This window comes from Hemicordylus capensis, chromosome 1, assembly GCF_027244095.1.
Source record: "Hemicordylus capensis ecotype Gifberg chromosome 1, rHemCap1.1.pri, whole genome shotgun sequence".
NCBI classification, from domain to species: Eukaryota; Metazoa; Chordata; class Lepidosauria; order Squamata; family Cordylidae; genus Hemicordylus; species Hemicordylus capensis.
In genome coordinates, this window is record NC_069657.1 from 455599887 (window position 1) to 455622267 (window position 22381).

At 51.7% G+C, this 22381-nt stretch overlaps 1 protein-coding gene across 2 annotated transcripts; it reads right to left on the reverse strand.

Moving 5' to 3' along the window:
- Nucleotides 1-7058: 7058 nt before the first annotated feature.
- POMC (proopiomelanocortin) lies at nucleotides 7059-20779 on the reverse strand. Of its 2 annotated transcripts, none has more exons than XM_053284911.1 (3): nucleotides 20599-20779; nucleotides 17957-18101; nucleotides 7059-8109 (listed from the first exon to the last, which is right to left on the reverse strand). In XM_053284911.1, the coding sequence occupies exons 2-3, from the start codon at nucleotides 18086-18088 to the stop codon at nucleotides 7444-7446; spliced, it is 798 nt and encodes a 265-aa protein (XP_053140886.1). In that variant the 5' UTR covers nucleotides 18089-18101; nucleotides 20599-20779; the 3' UTR covers nucleotides 7059-7443. The 2 variants fall into 2 exon arrangements, with proteins under 2 accessions (XP_053140886.1, XP_053140887.1); XM_053284912.1 differs by lacking the exon at nucleotides 20599-20779 and adding an exon at nucleotides 20412-20592.
- Between the last annotated feature and the right edge of the window lie 1602 nt (nucleotides 20780-22381).

Below are 22381 nucleotides of genomic sequence, written 5' to 3' on the forward strand. Positions count from 1 at the left end.
CATTATAAGCCTGTATTGGACTGCATGGGAATGGGGCCATCTCAGGATTATTTATTCATTATTTATTTATTTATTTATTACATTTATAAACTGCCCCATCCAAAGGCTCTGGGCGGTGTACAACAAATGTAAAAAGACATAAAAACACACACCGTTTAAGACACAGTGCTAAAAACAATATAAACACAATTTAAAAACAATTAAAAACCATTTAAAACTAATTAAAATACTTTAAAAAAAAACAATTTACAGACCTTGGAAGGTCAGGCCAAACACGTAAGTTTTCAGGGCTCTCTTAAAGGCCGACAGCGAGCCTAAACTGCGAATATTTGTCGGGAGTGCATTCCAGAGGCCAGGAGCAGCTGCAGAGAAGGCCCGGTTCTGAGTCGCCACCAGACGCACCGGTGGTAACTGGCGATGGACCTCTCCAGATGACCTCAACGAGTGATGGGGATCACGCCCAAGAAGGCACTCTCTAAGGTATTCATGATAAGCAAAATGCCCTCCGTGGTGGAGTTTGTTTTTTGCAAGGAGTCTTCTTGTGGGGGGGAGCTGTGGATCCCTGGAAGCTGCACGCAGAGAGACTCAGGGCCATCTCCCTCGGTGTTCATCAGTCCCTGCTATGGGACTGTCAGTTGACTCTTCACTAGAACACCGATGCTTTAGGACAAAGGCACCAGTTCTAGCAAAAAAGAACACTAGGCCAGTCTGTTAAATCAGGGATCCTCAACGTTGGGCCCCCAGATGTTCTTGGACTTCAACTCCCATAATCCCCAGCCAAAGGCCACTGGGCCTGGGGATTATGGGAGTTGAAGTCCAAGAACATCTGGGGGCCCAATGTTGAGGATCCCTGCGTTAAATGGCCTCTCCACACCTGCGCAGAGGCCATTTGAAGGAGCCGGGCACAGTTCTCATTTGAGTGCTAGCAGCCGGCCAGGCCATTTGCGGGGCAGGGTGGCGGGCCAATCGTTGCCTCCCCATCGCTGCCAACTCTGCAAATGAGTGCCGTGGTGGGCCAGGTGAGGCCAGTGGCAAGGAGGCGGATGGCGGGTCTGGTCGCCACCTCCCCACCACTGCCAGCCCGACTACGATGTCTCCACTCCTGCCAGAGGAGCAGAGCCTTAAAACGTTGCGGCGTGCACGCACCCATTGCCACCACCGTGCATGTGTGCCACACATGTCACATGTTGTGATGTGTGCAACGCACGTGCTGCAAAGGGCGCATGCATGCACTCAACTTCCCCTTTTGCTGGACAATGACAGGGGCAGGGGTGGCAGGGAGGAATGCTGCCGCCGCAAAAACTTTGCTAAAAAGTCGAGCGCCGGAGGGGGGAAAGTGGCATGAGTGTTAAGTACTACTCCCTCTGCCCTTAAAGCTACACACACCCCAGTGCCGGACCGTGCCTCCGTGGTTCCGTGCACATCCCTAAAACAAACCGGTTCACTGTGAACTGGGGTGGTTTGTCTGGCTCGATTATGTACCAGCCCAGTCCCCAGGAAAAGTGTTCAGTCCACGATCCAACCAAATTGAGTTCAGTTCGATGTGAACCGGTTCAAACCAGATTCGGCTATGGTGGCCGCCATTTTGTCTGCTTGTCTACTTGTTTTTCTCCCCTGCTGATTGGTTTTCTGCCACTGCTTCCGATTGGCTTGTGATTTCCTTTCCGCTGGTTGGCTTTTTATCATTCCAAATCAAGTGTTGTCAGGGCAGCTCTGCCCCCATTGGCTGGGGGGAGGGACGAGGGAGGGCGGAGCAAAAAGGAGGGAGTTTCAAACTGTATTTAAAGCCCAGGCAGACAGTGCCTGGCTTCACTTGCCTCTGGATCTGGAGGGTGAGAGCTGGTTGCCTTGCTGCCTTCCTGTTGCTTGGCCTCTGCCCTGCCCTGCTGTGCTTGCTGCCTGCTGCTGCATGATTGAACTGAATCACTCTGCACTGCACCAGACACTGCTGCTCTGCTGGGCCTTCTCCTGGTGGAGAAGAGGGCTTATCTGTCTCCTTCATATTCTCTTTTTCTTCTGCAGTACCAACGGCTTTTTGTTTTCCCCAAGCTACCAGCACTCCCGTGAATTTCACTGGTTGCTGTTCCTCCCCTTCCCTCTGTTCTTTTCTAATTTGGGGGGTGGGTGAGTGGTCCATCACCTGCCAGCCCCCAGCTGCTCTCCTCTGGGCTACTGAGTGCCAGTGTGTGCTTGGCCTGATTGCCTGGAGCTCCTGGTCAGATGGACTCCAGCTGAAGATGCTGAAAGGCAAAGGCGTCGGGTTGGTGAGCCCCTCCACAACCCTCCTTGGCTAGGTTAGAGTTCCTTCTTTGAAACAGGACCTAGTTGGGGGAAAGGGATCTATGTAAGTAGGTACTAGGGCTGAGCCCCAGTAATTCCCTCTCCCTCCCTTCCCTTAGATTTACCCCATTGCTGCTTCCCCCTCCAAGCCCCACCCATAAAGCCTGATTCTTTATTTGGGATGTATGTATGTATGTGTGTATGTATGATTCACACAGGATTCTTCTGTGTGTGCCCAACAGTGCTATAGATAACACTAGGGACATAGGGACATAGGAAGCTGCCATATACTGAGTCAGACCCTTGGTCTATCTGGCTCAGTATTGTCTACACAGACTGGCAGCGGCTTCTCCAAGGTTGCAGGCAGGAATCGCTCCCAGCCCTATCTTGGAGATGCTGCCAGGGAGGGAACTTGGAACCTTCTGCTCTTCCCAGAGCGGCTCCATCCCCTGAGGGGAATCTCTTCCAGCGCTCACACATGTAGTCTCCCATTCATCTGCAACCAGGGTGGACCCTGCTTTGCTAGGGGGACAAGTCATGCCTGCTACCACAAGACCAGCTCTCCTATTACGCTGTGGCACACACAGCATAGTAAATAGACCACCCCCGACCCTCTCTAAAGGCACTTCCTCCCCTCACAACAGAGCTGGGACTTTAATTTAGAACCCACAAGACGTCCGTGAGGAGGGTGCAGGGCAGAGGTAGGAGCAGAGAGGCCGACAGAGGGAGGGGGGGTGAGGCATGCCGGTGATGAGGGGTGGAGGCGTCAAGAGGGGCTTACTCTGCAGGTCGCTGCCATCTCCCCAGAGGCCATTGCACATATGCTCACCAATCCGGTGGTGCCGCCTGCTATCACAGCGCAACTGCCTGTGGTGGCTGGGGTAAAAGCGGTGTGTGTGTGTGTGTGTGTGTGATTGTGTCCCCTGTCAGGGAACAGCAAGGCTTCCCCGCTGAAGGCCCTGCTGCAGTCGTGGAGAGGTGCAACGAGCGAGCAGCCCATTTCCGCCAGAGTGAAAAAGGGCAGGCAGATGCTCAGGGAGAGGCAGCGTGAACACCTGACCCCTCAGGAGGCTCTGACCCAGTCTCCACCTTTCTCGTGCTCCAGTGCCTGCAGGAGCACGAAGAGGCAATCCATGGCCTTGCAAGGAGGTTTGACTTGGGGTTGCGCAACCCACCCAATGTGGACTGGAAGCTCATTTCCAAGGATGTCTCAGCATTCGAGCGGTTCCTTGTTGCCACAAACAGCTCGTGTGCCGAGACAGGAACACTGAACCAGGCTTTCCACCTCTCTTCTGGGGAAGATCCAGACCACATTGCCCACTGGGGAAGCATGCAGCCTGGCTGGTCGGCTGCAGACTGGAGTCATGGAATTGCCTGAGATCACCATCTCAGCAACACCGTTTCTTGAGATGAACGACCTCAAAACGGTGGTACAGCTGCACCATAGTAGATTGCCAGATTGGCTTTTTAAAAGCCAGATTTTGGGTTACAGTCCATTTGACCCACAAGTATACCCCTTCGGTTCTGGCAACTACGCGGATTACTGCAATGCACTCTATGTGGGGCTGCCCTTGTATGTAGTCCGTAAACTGCAGTTGGTCCAGAGTGTGGCAGCCAGCTTGGTCTCTGGGTCATCTAGCAGAGATTATATTACTCCTGTGTTGAAGGAATTACACTGGCTACCGATACGTTTCCTGGCAAAAGACAAGGTGCTGGTTATTACCTATAAAGCCCTAAACAGCCTAGGCCCTGGGTATTTAAGGGAACGAACGTCTTCTTCACCATGAGCCCCACCAGCTGGAGAGGTTCGCCTGCAGTTGCCACCAACTCGTCTGGCGGCTGCTCAGGGACGGGCCTTCTCCTTTGCTGCCCTTGGACTTTGGAATGCTCTCCCTGTTGAAATAAGAGCCTCCCCGTCTCTGGCAACTTATTAAAAGGCCCTGATTATTTAAATGATTTTAATTGTAAACCTCCCAGAGACGCCAGTTTTGGGTGGTATAGAAATATTTTAAATAAATAAAATAAAATAAAATAAAATAAAATAAAATAAGCACCTTGGGTCAAATGACAGAGCATGCTTTGTCCTGCCGATGTGACCCAAGGATGAAGGGGGCAACGCCGTCACCCCAGTGAGCTGCCCAGGTGGAGGGACCTCCTGGTTCAAGAGGGGGAGCAGGCTGAGGAGAGCAGGCTGGGTCTGGACCAGGAGGAGGGTGCCAGAGCGCCTCCCTCTAGTGCACACTCCACCCCCAGCAGCATCAGCACCACTTCCTAGCCAGCAGCATGGTGTCCCTGGCAGCACCAACACAGCCGGTAGTTCCGCCTTCCCAGGGTTTCAAAAGGGGGGTGCCTTGGTGCCTTGCCAGGGTTTTGGGAGAAGCCCACCATGCCCTGCAGCGGGGCTAAGCAGTCCCTTCTGCAGTGCCTGCAGGAGCTGGTGGCAGGCCTGGAGCAGGAACTGATGCAGTTTTGGGCAACGCATCGCCAAGTCTGTCTGGATTTGCTGCCAGTTGCCAGACGGTTCCTCCCATGCCCACCTACCACTGTCCAGAGCAAGAGGGTGTTCTCCATGGCCAGGGACGTGGTGACACCCCATCGCTTGCACTTGAATGCTGGCTAGATGGAGCAGCTGGTCTTCCTCAAGGCCAGCCTCCCCCAGCTGGGCTATCCTGGGCTGGACATGGAGGGTGAGTGACTCAGGGTTGTCACCACTGCCCACTGTAACACCACTGTCAGCTTGCCCTTCCCTGGCCAACCAGCAAGTCAGATGTGTCACAGTCTGCCTGTTAGTACTGCTGAAATATGCAGACATGCATGCACCCCATCACCATGGCCTGGGATGATGAGGAACTGGTGCCCTGAGGCTCAGCACCAATTGGAGGCCATGGAGGAAAAGGCAGGAGGTTTGATTTTTGTGGTTTATTGTTAATTTTTGTGTGTAACTGTTAATCCCCCCCAAGCATCACAGACATGCATGCACCCCCCAACCATGGCCCATGATGAGCAGGTGGGACTAGTGCCCTGATATGAGTCAGCCAGGCAGGCTGTCAGACAGGGCCCAGCCAACTGGAGGTCATGGCTTATTATCCAGACACGAAGAGAAGACTTCTTCTCAAGGAAGTTTGTGGTTTTTTTCTACTTTTTTTTTTTAAAAGCACTGCTTATAATATGCTTTCTATGCTATTGCTAGTTGCTTTCACTGTCTGGTTTTGCTGGATCTCAGATGGACACAGGCAGAATTTTCCTTCCTTCCTTCCTTCCTTCCTTCTTTCCTTCCTTCCTTCCTTCCTTGTGTTATGTGGTCTGTTTGTGAGATGGTGTTGTGGCAAGAAATGGACAGTGGCAGATCAACTCTCTCTATTGTCTGTAATATTTTCTTGGTGATTGCTGTGAGGTGAGCTCCATGTCTGTCCTTGAGACTAACTTGGGCTTCACTCAGTGCTCTGGTCTGCTTCGCAATCTGCATTCTACATTGCAAGGTAGAGCTGTGCAAACTTGCTTGGTTTGAGCCAGGCTCGATGCTGAACCTGCGTGGGCATGCAAATGGCCTCTGCACATGTGCAGATGTCACAAAAATGGCCCTTGCACATGCACAGAGGCCTGAATCAGGCCAGAGAATGCCCAAATTGGGCCACCGGCTACTCAGGGGGAGGCCGTTGGGGGTGAGAGGAACCACTGCTGCCCCCTCCCCAGCCCACTGTCCCCATGGCCACTGACACAGCTTGCAATTGTGGGGCGTAAGGCACCCACCTCATGGGGGTATCCCCCAATGCACTGCTCTTACAGCATGTGCACCCTGCACCGAGAGGCCAGGGAAACAAGTCCTGGCCTCTGTTGATCCGTGCTGCTCCGTGCAGCGCAGATTCTGTGGGCGTGCGGCAACGTGCCAAAGACATCATCAACAATCATCTGGGGGGGGGGTGAGGTAAGCTGGATCATGCCTCCCCCCACCCACCCTCCCTGCTATTCACACATGCCCGTGTGAATAGCCTTATTGTGTTTTCTGTCCTCAAAGACTGAAAATTAGCCTTGATTCTTGAATCACAGAATACAGTAAGAAAAGTGTGTTGAAAAAACGTGATTGGGTCAAAACTGTTCGCAGGATCCCTGGATCAAATTTCGGTTTTGAATTTTCAGATTTGAAAAACTGTGCCCTGGTCTAATGAAATTTTGATATAACTTACCATTATTTCTGCAGAGATTTATAAACTCAATATTATGATAAATAATTGTGCAGCCATATAAGTATATTTTTGTTTTATCACAACAATGATGTCTGTTTTAGCGTCTTTTCCCCTCTATCCTTCATTGTTCAACCAATTATGCAAAACTTGAAATGTAGTCTTTTACTCGGTATTCAGAAGCCCCTCATAACATGAGCGGCTAAGCAGTAGCTGACTTAGCTTGTGTCTAAATCCGGCACTGATCCTAGACTTTATCTCCAGCCATCAGGAACCAGAAGGGGAGAGTGCCAGAAATGGTTCCATGTATCCCTAATACAGGCAGCTCCTTGTGGATTTTAATTGTAAGCCACTGGATGAAAAGTGGGGTATCACTATCCACCTGAAAATGCAGATTTGTGAGTACTCTGGAAGACACCCTAATTCTCTCTAGAGCCTGCCCATCTCATTGCTCAGATGCTTGATTCAGCATTTTGTCTCAGACTTTAACACTGTCTTAAGTTTTCACCCTTACCCCTAACATACAAGACATTCTTAAGGGAGGAAAGATGATGCACTCATAACACCACACTCAACCAAAGACACCTCAGAGACCAGTTTAGCTTGCAAAAGATGTATTATTGTAATTATCATCATCGTTAGTACAATTATTATTTTATATCTTTAATCCTTTCATTTACAGTATTGTACAACTGGTTTAAAATAAGAAAATACTCTGCCCTTCTGAAAGATACCCACCCCACTTTGCTCTGCCTTAGACGTCTGCAATGGACGACAGCTCATCCCCCTCCCCACCCAATCATTTGTACATTCAGAACCAGAATGCAAACATGAAAGTGTCTCCTAAGCAGCGAGTTCCTTAATTATATAATAAGTAAGAACAATGTAAATAACTGTCATCTTTAACGGTATCTAAATGAAACATCATGTGCCAGAGAAATCTAGGCCGGGGACCGACTAGGACATGGGGTGCCCTACACTCTTATTGGCCTTTTTTATAGGCCGATTTTATGATGGCGTTTCTGAAAAGAGTCACTAGGGGCGTATGGCTCTGTTCGGATGTCATGAAGCCCCCGTAACGCTTGTCCTTGGGCGGGGCGTTCCACCGGAAGTGGCGCATCTTGTACGCAGTGCCATCTTTCTTGGCCTCTTCTGGAGGCTCCTCCGCCTCCTCCTCAAACATGGCAGCTTCGCTGTTCTTCTTTTCCTCGGGGATCTCATATTCAGGGTAGTCCCATTCCCAGGCAAGGTCTCTTCTGACCTCCTGGGGATCACTCTCCGCTGACTCCTCTTCCACCCCGTTGGGGTAGACTTTGATGGGTCGCCTCTTCCGGCCTACGGGCTTCCCCCACCGGAAGTGCTCCATCGCATATGATCTTTTGCCTTCTTGCCTTTCCAGGTACCCCCGGTCACCTTCCCAAACATCTTGGGCTTCTGAAGAAGCAGGCGCTATTTCCCGGGAGGAGCCTCGGGGGAGATCTTCCCTCTTGGGGCCCAAGTCGCTGCTGTTGCTCTTCCCAAACCTGTTCCAGCGGAAATGGCTCATGACGTATTTCCGCACGTTCTTGGAGAGAGGCTGCAGGTGGCTTTCACCAGGATTCACAGGTGACTCTTGGGAGAGGGCCGCTCGGCAGGCCTTGATGCATTCCTGCAATGGGGAAAAGGGACAGGCCAGGAGACATTACAGGTCGCCAAGGGCCTCTGTGCATCCAAGCAGACCTGCCAGCTCCAAGGAGGGGGGCCCGCCCTCCCTCTCTCCTCACCTGAATTCCTCTTAGTGGTTGCCAGCAGTGTTCCCTGCACCAGGGATTTCCAGACGTTGTTGACTACAATGCCCAGCATCCTCAGCTGCAATGGCCTTTGGCTGGAGATTATGGGATTTGTAGTCAACAATATAAGAACATGCCCTGCTGGATCAGGCCCAAGGCCCATCCAGTTCAGCACCCTGTTTCACCCAGAGGCCCACCAGATACCTCGGAGAAGCTCACAGGCAAGAGGGGAGGGCCTGCCCTCTCTCCCGCTGTTGCTCCCCTGCAACTGGTATGTAGAAGCATCTTACTGCTGAGGCTGGAGGTGGCCTATAGCCATAAAGATTAGTAGCCATCGATAGACCTGTCCTCCATGAATTTGTCCAAGCCCCTTTTAAAGCCACCCACGCTAGGATTTTCCAAGCTAATTCTCTGTGGCAGAGAATTCCATAGGTTATTGATTGATTGATCGATTGGATTTATATACCGCCTAGTATAAAAATCTCTAGGCGGTGTACAGAATTAAAATATAAAACATATTTACAATTCATAAAAAGATAAAACCATAATAGATAAAAACACATTAATAACACATTCATTTTGTTTTTTAAAAAATGTGCTGTGTGAAAAAATACTTCCTTTTGTTGGTCCACTGGGAACCCCTGTTACAGGGGACAGTGTTTGCCAGCAAAGACCAGTTTCGCAGGCAGCTCAGTTCATCTGCTGGCTTTGCTAGATCTCAGCTCACTTGCCGGTACTTTACGATAACTGCAGTGCCTGACCAGCTGAATCATCCCTTCTTAGCCTTGACCCACTCATGCCTCGGCCCTTCATTGAGGCCTTAAATAGCAAACTAAACCCACAGGCTGACGTCCAGACTAACATGACACCAGAGCAATTACACTGGACTGGCTAGTTCTACCGGGCCAGGAGCTTGTGTTCTAGGCATGTGCATCCCTGGTGCAACAGGGTATGCTTGCACAACCCATGGCACGCCTCCCACTGAGAAACCTCTTCCTTGCTCCACCTATGGTGCAAGGAATGACGCAAAGCTCCCCACCTTGTGCGAGCACAACACATGGACATGAGACCAAGGCCACAAGTGATTGCACAACCTTGAGCATCCACTCAACATCGCAACCTTCCTGTGTGGGTGTGCATTTTTGTCCATTGCACTAATGCAGCATTAGTCTGGTTATCTACCAAGCTGTGCAGATTGTAAGTTCCTTGGGGCAAGGAGCAATCTGGTAGGAGCTACAACTTGGGGTAAATGGTTCCTCCCAAAAGTGGCAGTGCTACAAACCTCCCACCACACTTTCTTGGTTTCTTTTGCCCCGACTTCCTCCTCGCTGCTCTATCAGTAGAAGCCCCTTCTATCAGCCATTATAGCCAAACAGAGCTTCCATGTTCCAGTGCAGTATCACCCAGAATACCCAATGCTGGGAACAAACATCAGGGAATCCTGTTTCCCTCCATCCTACTGGTGGGCATCCCACATGCATTTCACTAGCATGGTCTAAGGGCATACGATGCAGCCACTCTGCTGAAACTAAGCAGGTTTTAGTGTGGCCAGTGTCTGGATGGGAGATCCATCGATGCCATCTTCAGGGATGAGGCCGTAGCTCAATAGTGGAATGTCTGGTTTGCATGCCAAAGGTCCCAGGTTCAGTCCTTTGGTGGCATCTCCAGGTAGGCCGGGAAAGACTCTTGTCTGAAACCCTGGACAGACGCTGCCTGTCAGAGTAGACAATACTGAACTAGAGGGAACCAAAGGTCTGACTCTATAAGGCAGCTTCCTTTGTTCCCATGCACCAGTGGCACAGCAACGTTGGGGGTGGCCCCGTGCTCTCATGTTTTGGTCGCCATTGCTGTGGCCAGCCGTCCCACTGCAGCTCCCCCTTCTGCTCCCCCCCTACACACCATGGCTGGTTGCTGTGGCTCCACTAACCACCACAGTGCTCCCACCCCACCCCCAGCCCCAGATGGCGAGCTCATGGGACCACCCTGTGCCTGGCTTGCTTTGCTTGGCCGGCTGTGGCAGCTGCAGTGGTGAGCAGGGCCACAGTGGCCAGTGGCAGGATGGAGGGTGGGCAGGCATTGGGGGGGGGGCAAGGCAAAGGTGGCAAATGGTGGGGCAGCCATGGCGGGCCCCCTCCCCAATGGGGACTCCAGCTGCCCATGTTCTTTGCATGCAGATCTGCCCCTGCTGTGCTCTGTGGGAAACCAATGGTTCGAGTCCATGGAGATCTGTCAGAGTCACCCAGGATCACCGAGCGGACACAAGGCAGAGGGGCAGTCTGAGCCCCTAACCCAGGCCTGCTCAACTTTGCCCCCCCCCGATGTCCTTGGACTACAACTCCCATAATCCCCGGCCACAGTGGCCAATAGCCAGGGATTATGGGAGTTGTAGGCTAACAGCAGGAGGGCCAAAGATGAGGAGCCCTGCCCTAACCCAACCCCTTCCCGCAAACAATTTCCCCTTCAGCTGAGCTACCATCAAGACTAATTTTACCCCAAATCCCCAAGTTACTTCCCTTGGGTTCATTTACTATTTATATGCTTTACTTTCCCAGAAAATAAAATAATAAGCAAAAATGGATGCAGCTTCCCATGGGGCTCTCTTTCAGTGCTGCCCTATTCAAAATACCCCGTTTCCCGGCCTCCGGCTCAATGGCCTGAGATGAAGCAAGGAAGACCCACCCTTCCAACATGGGCAATGGCTGTCTGATCAGCATCCACCCAAGGTGCAAACCCGCCCATCCTGTCTCCACTGGACAGGACCCTAGGGCCTTCCACCAAATGCTAGCTCTCAGCAGAAGTGAACCCCGAAAAATAATTTGGGGCACTTGCACCGGATGCCATCCTCCTGCTACAGGGCAAAGACAAGGCGGCCAGAAGACATTTCCCCCTTGAGACGGGGACTTGGCACACTGTGTGCTCCGTCTGAGGGGCTGAGCAGGGCTTCCCACCCTTGGGAAGGGTCCTTGGAGGGTGTACTACAACTCCCCTCATCTCCAGCCCCCATGAATGAGCACAGGCTGGTGGGATTTGTAGCCCAGCACCATCAGGGGACCCAAGTCAGAAACCCCTGCGGTTAGAGGTCAGAGCGTTGGATTCGGAGCAGGGAGAGCCAGGCTCAAATCCGTGCTCTGCCCCCAGGCTCACTGGGCGGCGTTGTGCCAGACACACTAGGCTGGTCCTCACGATCCCAACCAGAGTAGGAGAGGCGTCTTACCCACGTTTCGGAACGGGGCACATGCCCGTTCTGCAACCGTGTGTGAGGGGAATGGCAAAGCAGGAGGGGAAGGAAGGGATGGTTTGCTAAGCAGCAGCTGAGCCAGAGGGCTTTTCGCCCGACTTAGTCCCTGTGCCCAGGTCTCGAACGAGGTAGGAGCAAAAGCCCCAGCCCAGCTGCAGCTTAGCAGACGGTGCCTCCCTCCCTCTCCTGCCTTGCTCTTTACTCACAGTCAACCGGGAAATGGGAGCACACACAGCTCCCAAATATGGGTAGGACGTGCCTCCAACCCCACTGCGAATGGCAAGAAGCACAGCCCAACTCTCCGCCTAGCCTAACTTGCAGGGTAGTCCTGAGGAGAGAGTGCAGGGCAGGCACCACACCCCACACGCCCCACCCTGTGCTGCTCGGAGGAAGGGCAGGACAGCAATCGCATGCCCATCTCCCATGGGGGGCAGCCCACGCGTTGCATGCATCCATGCTCTGCAGTCACTGCTCCAGTTCTGGGACCAGGGCAGCGCCAGGGCTGGGGAAGGGCTCTGCCCAGCTCTTCCAGAGATGCCAGTGCCAGAGCAGAATGAGCCCGACCTGGTCTGGCCAAGTAGAGCACAACACATTAGCCAGGGCGTGTGACACAGACTGTGCCGATTCCGAGGTCCCAGGCCGGCAGCAAAACTGGGTTTGAGGAGTGCCTGCGGACTCTCCATCCACGGGCAATGCACCGCTGTGTTCAGCTGTGTACCCCTGCTAGCCGAGCCCAGAGACACCTTTTAAAGTGCTGGAGGGTCTCTTCTGCTTAGCAGGGGGAGAGCAGCAGCTGGCCCTGTCCAACCCCAGCACAGCATCCTTCCAGGAGCCGTGGATGGGGTCTACTTTATGAGCCTCTTCTCGCCATTACTGAGAAGGACTAGAGGGCAGTCTGCGGGGAAGGCAGGTTAAACTTACCTTCCTCGCAGACAATCGAGCCGGCTGAATGAAGCTTCGCAATTTGGGGCCCATCCTGGGATGGAGCCCAGTTCAGAAACCGTCACTGCCTAGAGTCTTTGGAGGAGGCGGGATATAAGAAAAATTTTAATAAACAAACAAACTTCACCTAAGGCAGGGTTCTCAGCCTTGGCTCCCCAGAGGTGGTTGGACTACAACTCCCATCATCTCCAGAGAGAGTGGTTGAGTGGGAGGATGGGAGTTGTAGTCCAAGCACTTGTGGGGACCCAAGGTTGAGAACCCTTGGCCTAAGGCATACAGGTAAAGAAGCCGCCAGCACCCACCTGGAAAGGGTTTTTATTAAGGCTCTCTATTATTATTCTCTCTATTATTATTTCCCATTTTCCAGGGCTGAGGCCTGGTGTTGGCATTCAGCCCTGGCCTGATGCCAGAGTCAAGTGCAATGTGAATAGAGTTGCCATGCCCCCGGGAATTCCGGGTTTCACCGGGAGTTCAAGCATCTCACTTGGATTGCATAGCCCACCCAGATTCGCCCGGATGTCAGCTTTCATTTTTTTTAAAAAGCTAAGCTCTAGCCCTTGTAGAAGTGGAGTTATGGAGCAAAACGTGCAGTCACTCTTCTGCTCAACCGCTGGGCTTGGATTAAGAAAGGAAGAGCACAGGAGGCAAGCTGGGATGGCCTACTTCACAGGGTAGTTGTGAGGAGAAACTTAAGTATGTAGTATACCACTCTGGGCTCCTTGGAGGAAGAGCAGGATATAAAATGTATAGAATAGAATAGAATAGAATAGAAGTACAGTAATCCCCTGAAGAATGTTGCCTTGTTTGTTATCAGCAGGGGATCTCTTTCAGGCAGTTGAGAGGATAGCTTGCTTTTGATGTGAATCACTGCCTGCCTACCAGGCTGTGTATCTTCTTCTCCTTTTTGGCTTCCTTGACTTTACCTGTTAGCCATGCTGGCATCCTCCTAGACTTAGTGGTACCTTTCCTTCTTATACAGGTATACAGTCTAACTGGGCTTCTAGTATTGTGGTTTTAAGTAAACTCCATGCACTCTGGAGCGAAGTGACTCTCCTGATTTCCCCTTTCAGCTTCCTTTTCACCATACTCCTCATTTTAGAGAAGTTTCCTCTTCTGAAATTCAAAATGTCTGTGTTAGACTTCCTTGGTGATTCTCTCCCCACACGTATGCTGAATTTGATGGCACTGTGGTCACTGTTCCCTAAAGAACAGGCTATAGAACGGTATATAAATGTAAGTGCTATTGCTATTGCTATTGCTAAGTGCTAACCCCTCCTCCCGGCACCAACGTCTCATCCACGCATTGAAACCCCTCAGCTCTGCTTGTCTCACTGTACCTGCGCGTGGAACAGGTAGCATTTCTGAGAAGGCTACTTTGGGGGTACTGGACTTCAATACACGACTACCTATCAGCCTAAATTTGGCTTCCAGGACCTCCTGACTACATTTCCCCACATCGCTGGTGCCAACGTGCACCACGACAGCTGTCTCCTCCCCAGCACTGCCTAGGAGCCTGTCTAGACGCTGCGTGATGTCTGAAACCTTCGCACCAGGCAGGCAAGTCACCTTGTGGTCAAAACGTGGGTCACAAACCCATCTCTCTATACCTCTAATGATCAAATTGTACACCACAAGGAGGCCCACACCCCCCAGAGGAGTATCCCCTGTGCGAGAGGATATGGGCTCATCTTTTATGGAAGGGGTCCCTTCTGAAGGAGCATTTCCATCTTCCTCAGACCGATGTCCTCCTTGCCCGAGACCTTCATTCTCCCTGACAGCAGAGGAGCTATCAGCCTTGGAGTGGGACGCTTCAACCACGTCCCTGAAGGTCTCATCTGCATGCCTCTCTGTCTCTCTGAGCTTCTCCAGATCCGCCACCTTGTTCTCGAGAAAATGAAATTGTTCCCCGAGAGCCAGGAGCTCCTTGCATCGAGAACACACCCATGATTTCTTCCCATTGAGCAAATAGTCATACATGCGACACTTAGTACAATACACTGGGAAGTGCCCCCTCCCCTGCTGGCTTTCTATCTTCATAACTGGGTTTTTGGCTGTTTACAGTATTTAGAGATAGTTTACTAGACTTCCTAACAAAATTGGAAGGCCTGTCCAAATGAAGAGAACAGAAAGGAACACAAACTCTGGCAAAAGAAATGCAAGGTGACAATAAGGGATGCAAAAAGAGAGTTTGAGGAACATTTAGCCAAAAGCATCAAGGGGAAGAACAAAAACTTCTTTAAATATATCAGAAGCAGGACAGCTGCCAGGGAGGCGGTTGGACCATTAGACAATGTGGGAGTGTAAGGGATTATTAAGGAGGATATGGAGGTTGCAGAGAAGATAAATGAGTTCTTTGCACCCGACTTCACGGCCGAGGATACTGAGCATATACCTGTTCCTGAACCAGGCTTTTCAGGGATGGAGTCAGATAGAAGTTATTGTTATTTTTTTTGTTATTTTTACATTTATATCCCGCTCTTCCTCCAAGGAGCCCAGAGCGGTGTACTACATACTTGAGTTTCTCCTCACAACAACCCTGTGAAGTAGGTTAGGCTGAGAGAGAACTGACTGGCCCAGAGTCACCCAGCTAGTCTCATGGCTGAATGGGGATTTGAACTCGGGTCTCCCCAGTCCTAATCCAGCACTCTAAACTGTCTGAAAAAATTAAAAACTAGCAAATTGCCAGGGCCAGACAGCATCCATCCAAGAGTCCTCAAAGAACTCAAATGTGAAATTGCCGACCTCCTTGCTAAAATATTTAACTTATCCCTGAAATCAGGCTCTGTACTGAAGGACTGGAAAGTAGCAATAGCAATAGCAATAGCAATAGCACTTACATTTATATACCGCTCTATAGCTGAAGCTCTCTAAGCGGTTTACAATGATTTAGCATATTGCCCCCAACATTCTGTAGCAAATGTAACACTGATTTTCAAAAAGGGATCCAGGGGCGATCCAGGAAATTATAGGCTGGTTAGCTTAACTTCCGTTCCAGGCAAATTGATGGAAAGCATCCTCAAGGATAAAATTGTAAAGCACCTAGAAGAACAGGCCCTGCTGGGAGTGAGCCAGCATGGCTTCCGCAAAGGTAAATCTTGCCTCACCAACCTTTTGGAGTTCTTTGAGAGTGTCAAGAAGTGTGTGGATCAAGGTGATCCAGTTGACATAGTCTACCTGGACTTCCAAAAAGCTTTCGACAAAGTTCCTCATCAAAGACTGCTGAGGAAACTTAGCAGTCATGGGATAAGCGGACAAGTACATGTGTGAATTGCTAACTGGTTGAAAGTCAGGACACAGAGGGTAGGTATAAATGGAGAGTTTTCAAAATGGAGGGAAGGATCTGTACTTAGACTGGTGATTTTTAATTGGTTAATAAATGACCTAGACGTTGGGGTAAGCAGCGAGGTGGCCAAATTTGCAGATGACACCAAACTATTTAGGGTAGTGAAATCCAAAACGGATTGTGAGGAGCTCCAAAAGGATCTCTCCAAACTGGGGGAATGCGCGACAAAGTGGCAAATGTGGGTCAATGTTGGAAAGTGTCAAGTGATGTAGATTGGGACTAAAACCCCCAACTTCAAGTATATGCTGATGGGATCTGAGCTGTCGGCGACTGACCAGGAGAGGGATCTTGGGGTTGTGGTGGACAGCTTGTTGAAAGGGTCGACTCAATGTGCGGCAGCTGTGAAAAAGGCCAATTCCATGCTAGGGATCATTAGGAAGGGGATTGAAAATAAAACGGCTAATATTATAATGCCCTTATACAAAACTATGGTGTGACCACACTTGGAGTACTGCATACAATTCTGGTCACCACATCTTAAAAAGGACATTGTTGAACTGGAGAAGGTACAAAAGAGGGCAACCAAGATGATCAGGGACCTAGAGCACCTTTCTTATGAGGCAAGACTACAACACCTGGGGCTTTTTAGTTTAGAAAAAAGACAACTGCGGCGAGACATGATAGAGGTCTATAAAATCATGCATGGTGTGGAGAAAGTGGAGAGAGAGAAATTCTGCTCCCTCTCACATAACACTAGAACCAGGGGTCACTCCATGAAATTGATTGCCAGGAAATTTAGGACCAGCAAATGGAGGTACTTTTTCACACAATGCATAATCAACTTCTGGAGTTCTCTGCCACAAGATGTGGTGACAGCCAACAACCTGGATGGCTTTAAGAGGGGTTTGGATAACTTCATGGAGGAGAGGTCTATCGACAGCTACTAGTCGGAGGGCTACAGGCCACCTCCAGCCTCCAAGGCGGGATGCCTCTGAGTCCCAGTTGCAGGGGAGTAACAGCAGGAGATGAGAGGGCATGCCCTGAACTCCTGCCTGTAGGCTTCCCAGCAGTACCTGGTGGGCCATTGTGCGAAACAGGATGCTGGACTAGATGGGCTTCCTTGGGCCTGATCCAGCAGGGCTGTTTTTATGTTTTTATGCATTGTGTTGTTTAAGAACTTTCTTGGCTTTACGTTCAATGCATGCCTACTTAGAAGTAAGCACTATTGGTTTCATTCAGATCTTCCCTCAAAGAATTTCAGCCTTAATTAAAAAGCTGTGTATTTTTGTTTGTTTGATTACTGCTGTTATGTCAAAGAAAATGGTCAGGCAAAGATATCTTCCCCCACTTTTGTTGCTAGATATCCAGAGCAAATACAAATCAACTGTAAAGTGCACCTGCTAACTGGCGTATGCAAAATTATTTTCAGGCCAATTTACATAATATGCAAATTAGACACCCAGATTGGGAAAACCAGCATATGGCACCCCTAAGTGTGACAGTCCCCTAGGCAGCAGTAGCAGTTTGTCTTCATGAGCTCGGAGCGGTGGGGGGGTGGAGTGGGGGGTTTGCGTGCCAAAGGAGGCGCGGCTGCCTCTGCTTCCCGGCAGCAGTTCAGGGGGCTCCTCTCTCTCTTCCTGCCCAGCCCAAGAGCTGCGCTGTCGGCAGGCTGGCCATTCCTTGACCAGGCAGCTCTCCCTGGCAAACGGCCAGCCTGCAGGCCGCGCAGCTCTCGGGTCGGGCAGGACAGGAGCCAGGAGCCACCCAAGCTGCGGCCGGGAAGCAGAGGCAGCTGCGCCTCCTTTGGTGCCCCCCCCCCCGGCGCGTAAGGACAGGAGGCCGCCGCTGCCTGGGCAGCAGATAACCGCAGCAGAGCCCTGCAGGATCAGGCTCAAGACCCAACTAGCCAGGCATCCAGCAACAGCCAGGCATGAAGGCCACTGCCTTCTTCTGTTGCATGCCCTCAGCAGCAAGTGCTCAGAGATAGGCTTCCTCTGGACATGGAGGTTCCATGTAGCTCTCGTGGCTCATAGCCATTGCAGACCGATTGCCCTCCGTTGGACTAGTCTCCCTTTGAAGCAACCTCACTCGACGGCTGCCACAGCCGTGTCCTGCGACATCCGCCTCCGTAGGCTATTTCTCCATGGTGAGAAGAGGTCCACCCTTTTGCCTGCCCTGGGTTTGCTAGCAGCCCAGTTCACTGGGGGCCCCGCGTCTCCCCACCGCCGCCTCCAGGACCTGCTCCTGGGAAGAGGCCACTTACCATCACCTCCGCTTCGGTGTCCATATCCCGGCACCAGCCGCTCTCCTGGCAGTGGCGAAGGATGCCTCCCACTGAGTGGAAGAGCAGGACGCCCAGGATGACCCAAAGGCTGCCCCACTGGGGAGTCAGCATCTTCAGAGAAGGGCTGAGGAGAGAGAAAGGCATCGTGAGGCATGTGAGGGCAGTAGCAGGTGAGCCCGACTTGGACCTCGCCTCAGAGATGAACTGACTCAGTGGCCGGAGGCAAGGTGTCCTCCTTCTCCCCGCCTCCAGGTCCACCTCCCCCATGTGGATTCTGGGAACTCACCTTAAGACCTCAAGGTAGGGAAGCCCACCTCTACCCCCAGGCTCCCCTACCCTGGGTCCTCAGCTGTTGCTGGACTACAACTCCCATCATCCTCAGCCACTCTGGCAGTGCTTCTAGTTTTTCCCCATTTGCTGCACTGTTAACCACTGATTTTATAGGCCATTGCAAATGAAGGATTAAAAGGCAAAGAGTGTTGTACGGAAGTGTGTGTGTGTGTGTGTGTGTGTGTGTGTGTGTGTGTGCGCGTGCCCATTATACAGTATTATTTATAGCGTTTTATGGAGTGGCCACTTCAGGCAGCCGAGACGGGATGCCCTTAAGGGTGGCAGAGGGGACAACCCAAAGGGGGGCAGGCCGTGGGCAATTCTCCTGCACATGCCTGGCTGGACAGAGCAGGGCTGCACAAGAGCTTCTCGTGCTCTTGAGCAGCTCTCATTAATTTCAGGGAGAGCTGCGCAGGAGAAGTGCCTGACCGCTTGCGCCAGGTTTCTTGGTGCAGGAAAGAGTGGCGTCCAGATTGTCTTGACCAGATATTAAGGTGTCTCGGACAGGGGCGTCATTAGGGGGGTGGCCTATGGGGCATGGTCCCCCAATGCACAGCTCAGAGCCCCCAATCTCACCCGCCACCTCCCTTCTCCATAAGCGCTTCCAGAAAGGGGGTGCATCTGTGAAGGCGCCTGCACAGGGTGGGGGGTGAGCAGCTCCTGGCCTCCCCTGGTTCTCTGCTGAGCCCACCTCCATAGGGGCCGTGTTAGCATGCTAGAGACTTTTTAAAACAGACTTGATTATTCTTGAGAGAGGGGATGATTGAGTTGAAATTTCCAAAGGGCTGTGGGTTCGGACCCTGGATCTTAGCCATGTCCTTGGCCCTGGAGCAGTCCTGCCTCTCCCCCCCCCCGCCCCTGACCCCCAGGGTCTTCGTGCTGTTATCCCTTTGCGTCTGTACATTCAGAATGTGTACATTTGGAGACATCTCTGCGCTCAGAGACTGGACTTCCCCGTGGAATTTCATCTCCCTCAAAGTGATGCTGAACTTGGGTTGCGACATCCAGAAGAATGGATCTTCTCCTGACTTTTAGGGCAAGCAGTGCAGCAATAATCTCCCCCAAATCTGTTGCTAAAGGCTGCGTTTTCTTCCCCCTTTGGCATGTCTGGTGTCCCCCTTTTCTCTCACTCACACACCTGTGGGGGCGACTGTTTCCGCAGAACAAATAAGCATCCTTGCAAAAGTTTGATTACTCCACCCCTTAATCACAATACCAACCATAAGTATGCATCTGAAAAAAGTGCCTTTTCTGGACAATGTTTAATAGTCAATTAAAAGTAGATTGGAAGCTGGGGAGGGGGAGTTGTAAGAGGGCATAAATGCACTTTTATCTCTTGGTAGCAGCATAATTGCAAATAAGCCATTTCAGAGAATGTACAAAGTGTCATCGTCTTTAGTTCCAAATTAATTAACCCAGAATAACAGTTGCTTTAGATTCCACATTCACTGCCATTCATGTGAAGAAGGATGGCAGCTTATGTTGGAAAAGGAGCCTGGCTGTTTGCATGAGAAAGAGGTGTTAAGCGACATCATCTTGGGAGTGCTCTGCTGGGAAGTTCTCCTGCACACTGCTGCTGCCTATGAAAAGGAAAGGGAGCTGTGCTAAGAGCATGGTGGTGGTTGCACTTCAAGGGGAAGTGCTCAAGGAAGCCTCCTGGTGGATTGTGCCCATTGACGGTTCCCCCTGAATCATAGCACTTTGGAGGTTGAAGGACTGAGGTGGCCACTGGACCCAAAATTCCAGCCCCTCCTCCTCCTCCGCCACCGCAAAAGCAGGCTCCTTGTCCAACTTCCTTCCCCGCACAGTCCTGCTGCAGGCTGAGGGTGCCCCACCCACCCCTCCGACTGCCTGCTCTTCCATGCCCAGGCTGCTCTGAGATTCCCCCTCCTGTTAAACTGAACTCTCTGCATCCCTGTCCTGGAAACACATCACTTCCTTGTCCTGCTGAAGAGGGAGGTTTCCCTTGAGGCTCTTGTGTCCCCTCCTGCTCCCCGAAGGCTGCCAGGTCAAGGAACTTGTTGCAAGCTGTAAATAAAATTACCTGGCAAGGCAAGGAGGCTTGACAGCGCCCAGTGGAGAGAGCTGTGTCCTTCCCTCTTACCTGTGGCTGTGCTGTGTGGTCTCTGATCCTTCTTCCCTCGGCACCTCCCTCTCTCTTTCTCTCCCTTCAGCTTCTGCAAGGTCTGCGCTGCAACCCCAGTCCCTTTTTATACCACACACACACACACACATGCACACACGCAGACACGCACATCTTCAGAGCTGAAGCAGCAACCTTCCGGACAGACCTTTTGAAGCAACAATAACAGGGAGAGCGTCCAGGAAGGTCCCAGGTGCATGGGAGATGGAGAGATTAGCAACCTCCTGTCAAAAGTGGGATATCCGTGGCAAGACACACCAAGGGCCCTGTTGCAGCTGGAGGCCGGGGCATTAGCACCTCGGTGTGAAGAAGAGCGCCAGGTGAGCAGACCCCGGCAAACCTCCCTCCTTGTCACCCCTTAATTGCACCTGGGGATTAGGAGGTAACAGGCGGTTTAATTAGAAACTGGACACCCTTTGGCAGTCAAGGCTGATTGATTCGTTTGGGTTTATCACATTGCCGCAGGTATATGGCTCACAGAGATTGGACACCGTTTAACTCCCCCCACCCCGCAGCCAGATTACATTTGGTGGAGTTTCTTTAACTGGCAGGACAAAACATCATATAGGCCATGGTGGGTCATATGGTGTCACCCACGCGATGCCGAAGTCAGGAACATCTGTGCATGGCCGTTTGTATGCTCTTGTCCGAAGGCACCACGGACCTCCAAATTTTTAAGACTCTCTTGAGTTGAATCATTGGAGTCAGGGGTTCTCAGACTTGGGTCCCCCAAGTTTGTCTTGCTGGGCTACAGCTTGCAACATCCCCAGGGGATGATGGGAGTTGTAGTCCCACAACATCTGGGGACACGCGTTGGGGAACCTCCTGCGTTGAGGTGTGTCTCTTGCAAACACCTTGATGGTCTCCATTTCCCGCAGTCGTCTGGAAGTGGCATTAGAAAGGTGGCTCCCTTTACACAACAAAAGTCCTCAAAGCAGTTTACACAGAGAAATGAATGAAAAATAAAGACGACGGTTCCCTGCCCCAAAAGGACTCACAGTCTAAAAGTAAATGAAAAGGAGACACCAGCAAGAGCCACTGGAGGGATGCTGGAGTTGGACAGAGAGACAGAGCTGTTCGCTCCCTGCTAAATCCAAGACAGCCACCACTTAAAAAAAACCACACGCCTCTTTGCTCCATTAGCAGTGGTTCTAATCGAGCACTGGATCATCTCACGGTGCCATCCCCAAGGCCAAGACCCTTCCGCACTGCGTATTCACAAGGAAGCCCCCTTTGGCAAAGGTCTCCTGGTGCATTAGTTGAAAGCTTCAGCCTTGCAGGCCGTGCCCACTTTATTGCTTCCTGTTGGGTTCAGCCGGTTTAGAGGCAGATTGTCCCTAAGAGGGGCAGCTCCCACATGAGGCAAGGTGAAGCAATGGCCCCAGGCAGCAAGTGCCCCAGGAGGCGGAGAGTGCCAGCACCCTGCCCTGCCCCCAGCTGCAGGCACCGTCCACCTGCCTGCTGCTGCCCCCACCTCCTCGCTGCCCTCCCCGTGTTTTCCCGCTCATCAGCCCCAGGAGGGCCTTAGATGATGGCGCCCCAGCCTGCTTCCCCAACCTGGACATCTTGCTCCTGCCCCAGCCCCTCTTCCCTTGGGGTAGCCCACACCACTGTGAGTAGCTGCAGCTCACCCCTGCTGCTCCCTCTGTTGGCAGCCTCTCTCCATTGGTGCTGGTTGCTCTCCCCAAACCTAGTGCTGCAAGGTGAGCAGGAGGGAGAGTGGCTGAACATGCGGGAGCAGGAAGGAAGAGAGGCCAGAGAGAGCAATTCACCACTCATCTTTCAGTCACACTGAACAGGAAGTACCAGGCGGAACGCGCAGAGGGGCAGCTTTGAATCAAAGAGCCCACAGAGGGTCAAGTCCTGCAGTCAAGACATAAATGTTTCCTTCCGAAATGGACTGCTTTATCCCAAGCAATTCTGAACCTGCC

Excerpts from the sequence above, each read along its gene's own strand:
- POMC (XM_053284912.1), bottom strand. The coding sequence starts at position 20,542 with ATGTGTGTGTGTGTGTGTGGTATAAAAAGGGACTGGGGTTGCAGCGCA. Across the intron at positions 18,102-20,411 it reads ACCACACAGCACAGCCACAG|CCCTTCTCTGAAGATGCTGA; the intron begins GTAAGAGGGAAG and ends CTCTCTCCTCAG. Across the intron at positions 8,110-17,956 it reads ACACCGAAGCGGAGGTGATG|GAATGCATCAAGGCCTGCCG; the intron begins GTAAGTGGCCTC and ends TCCCCATTGCAG.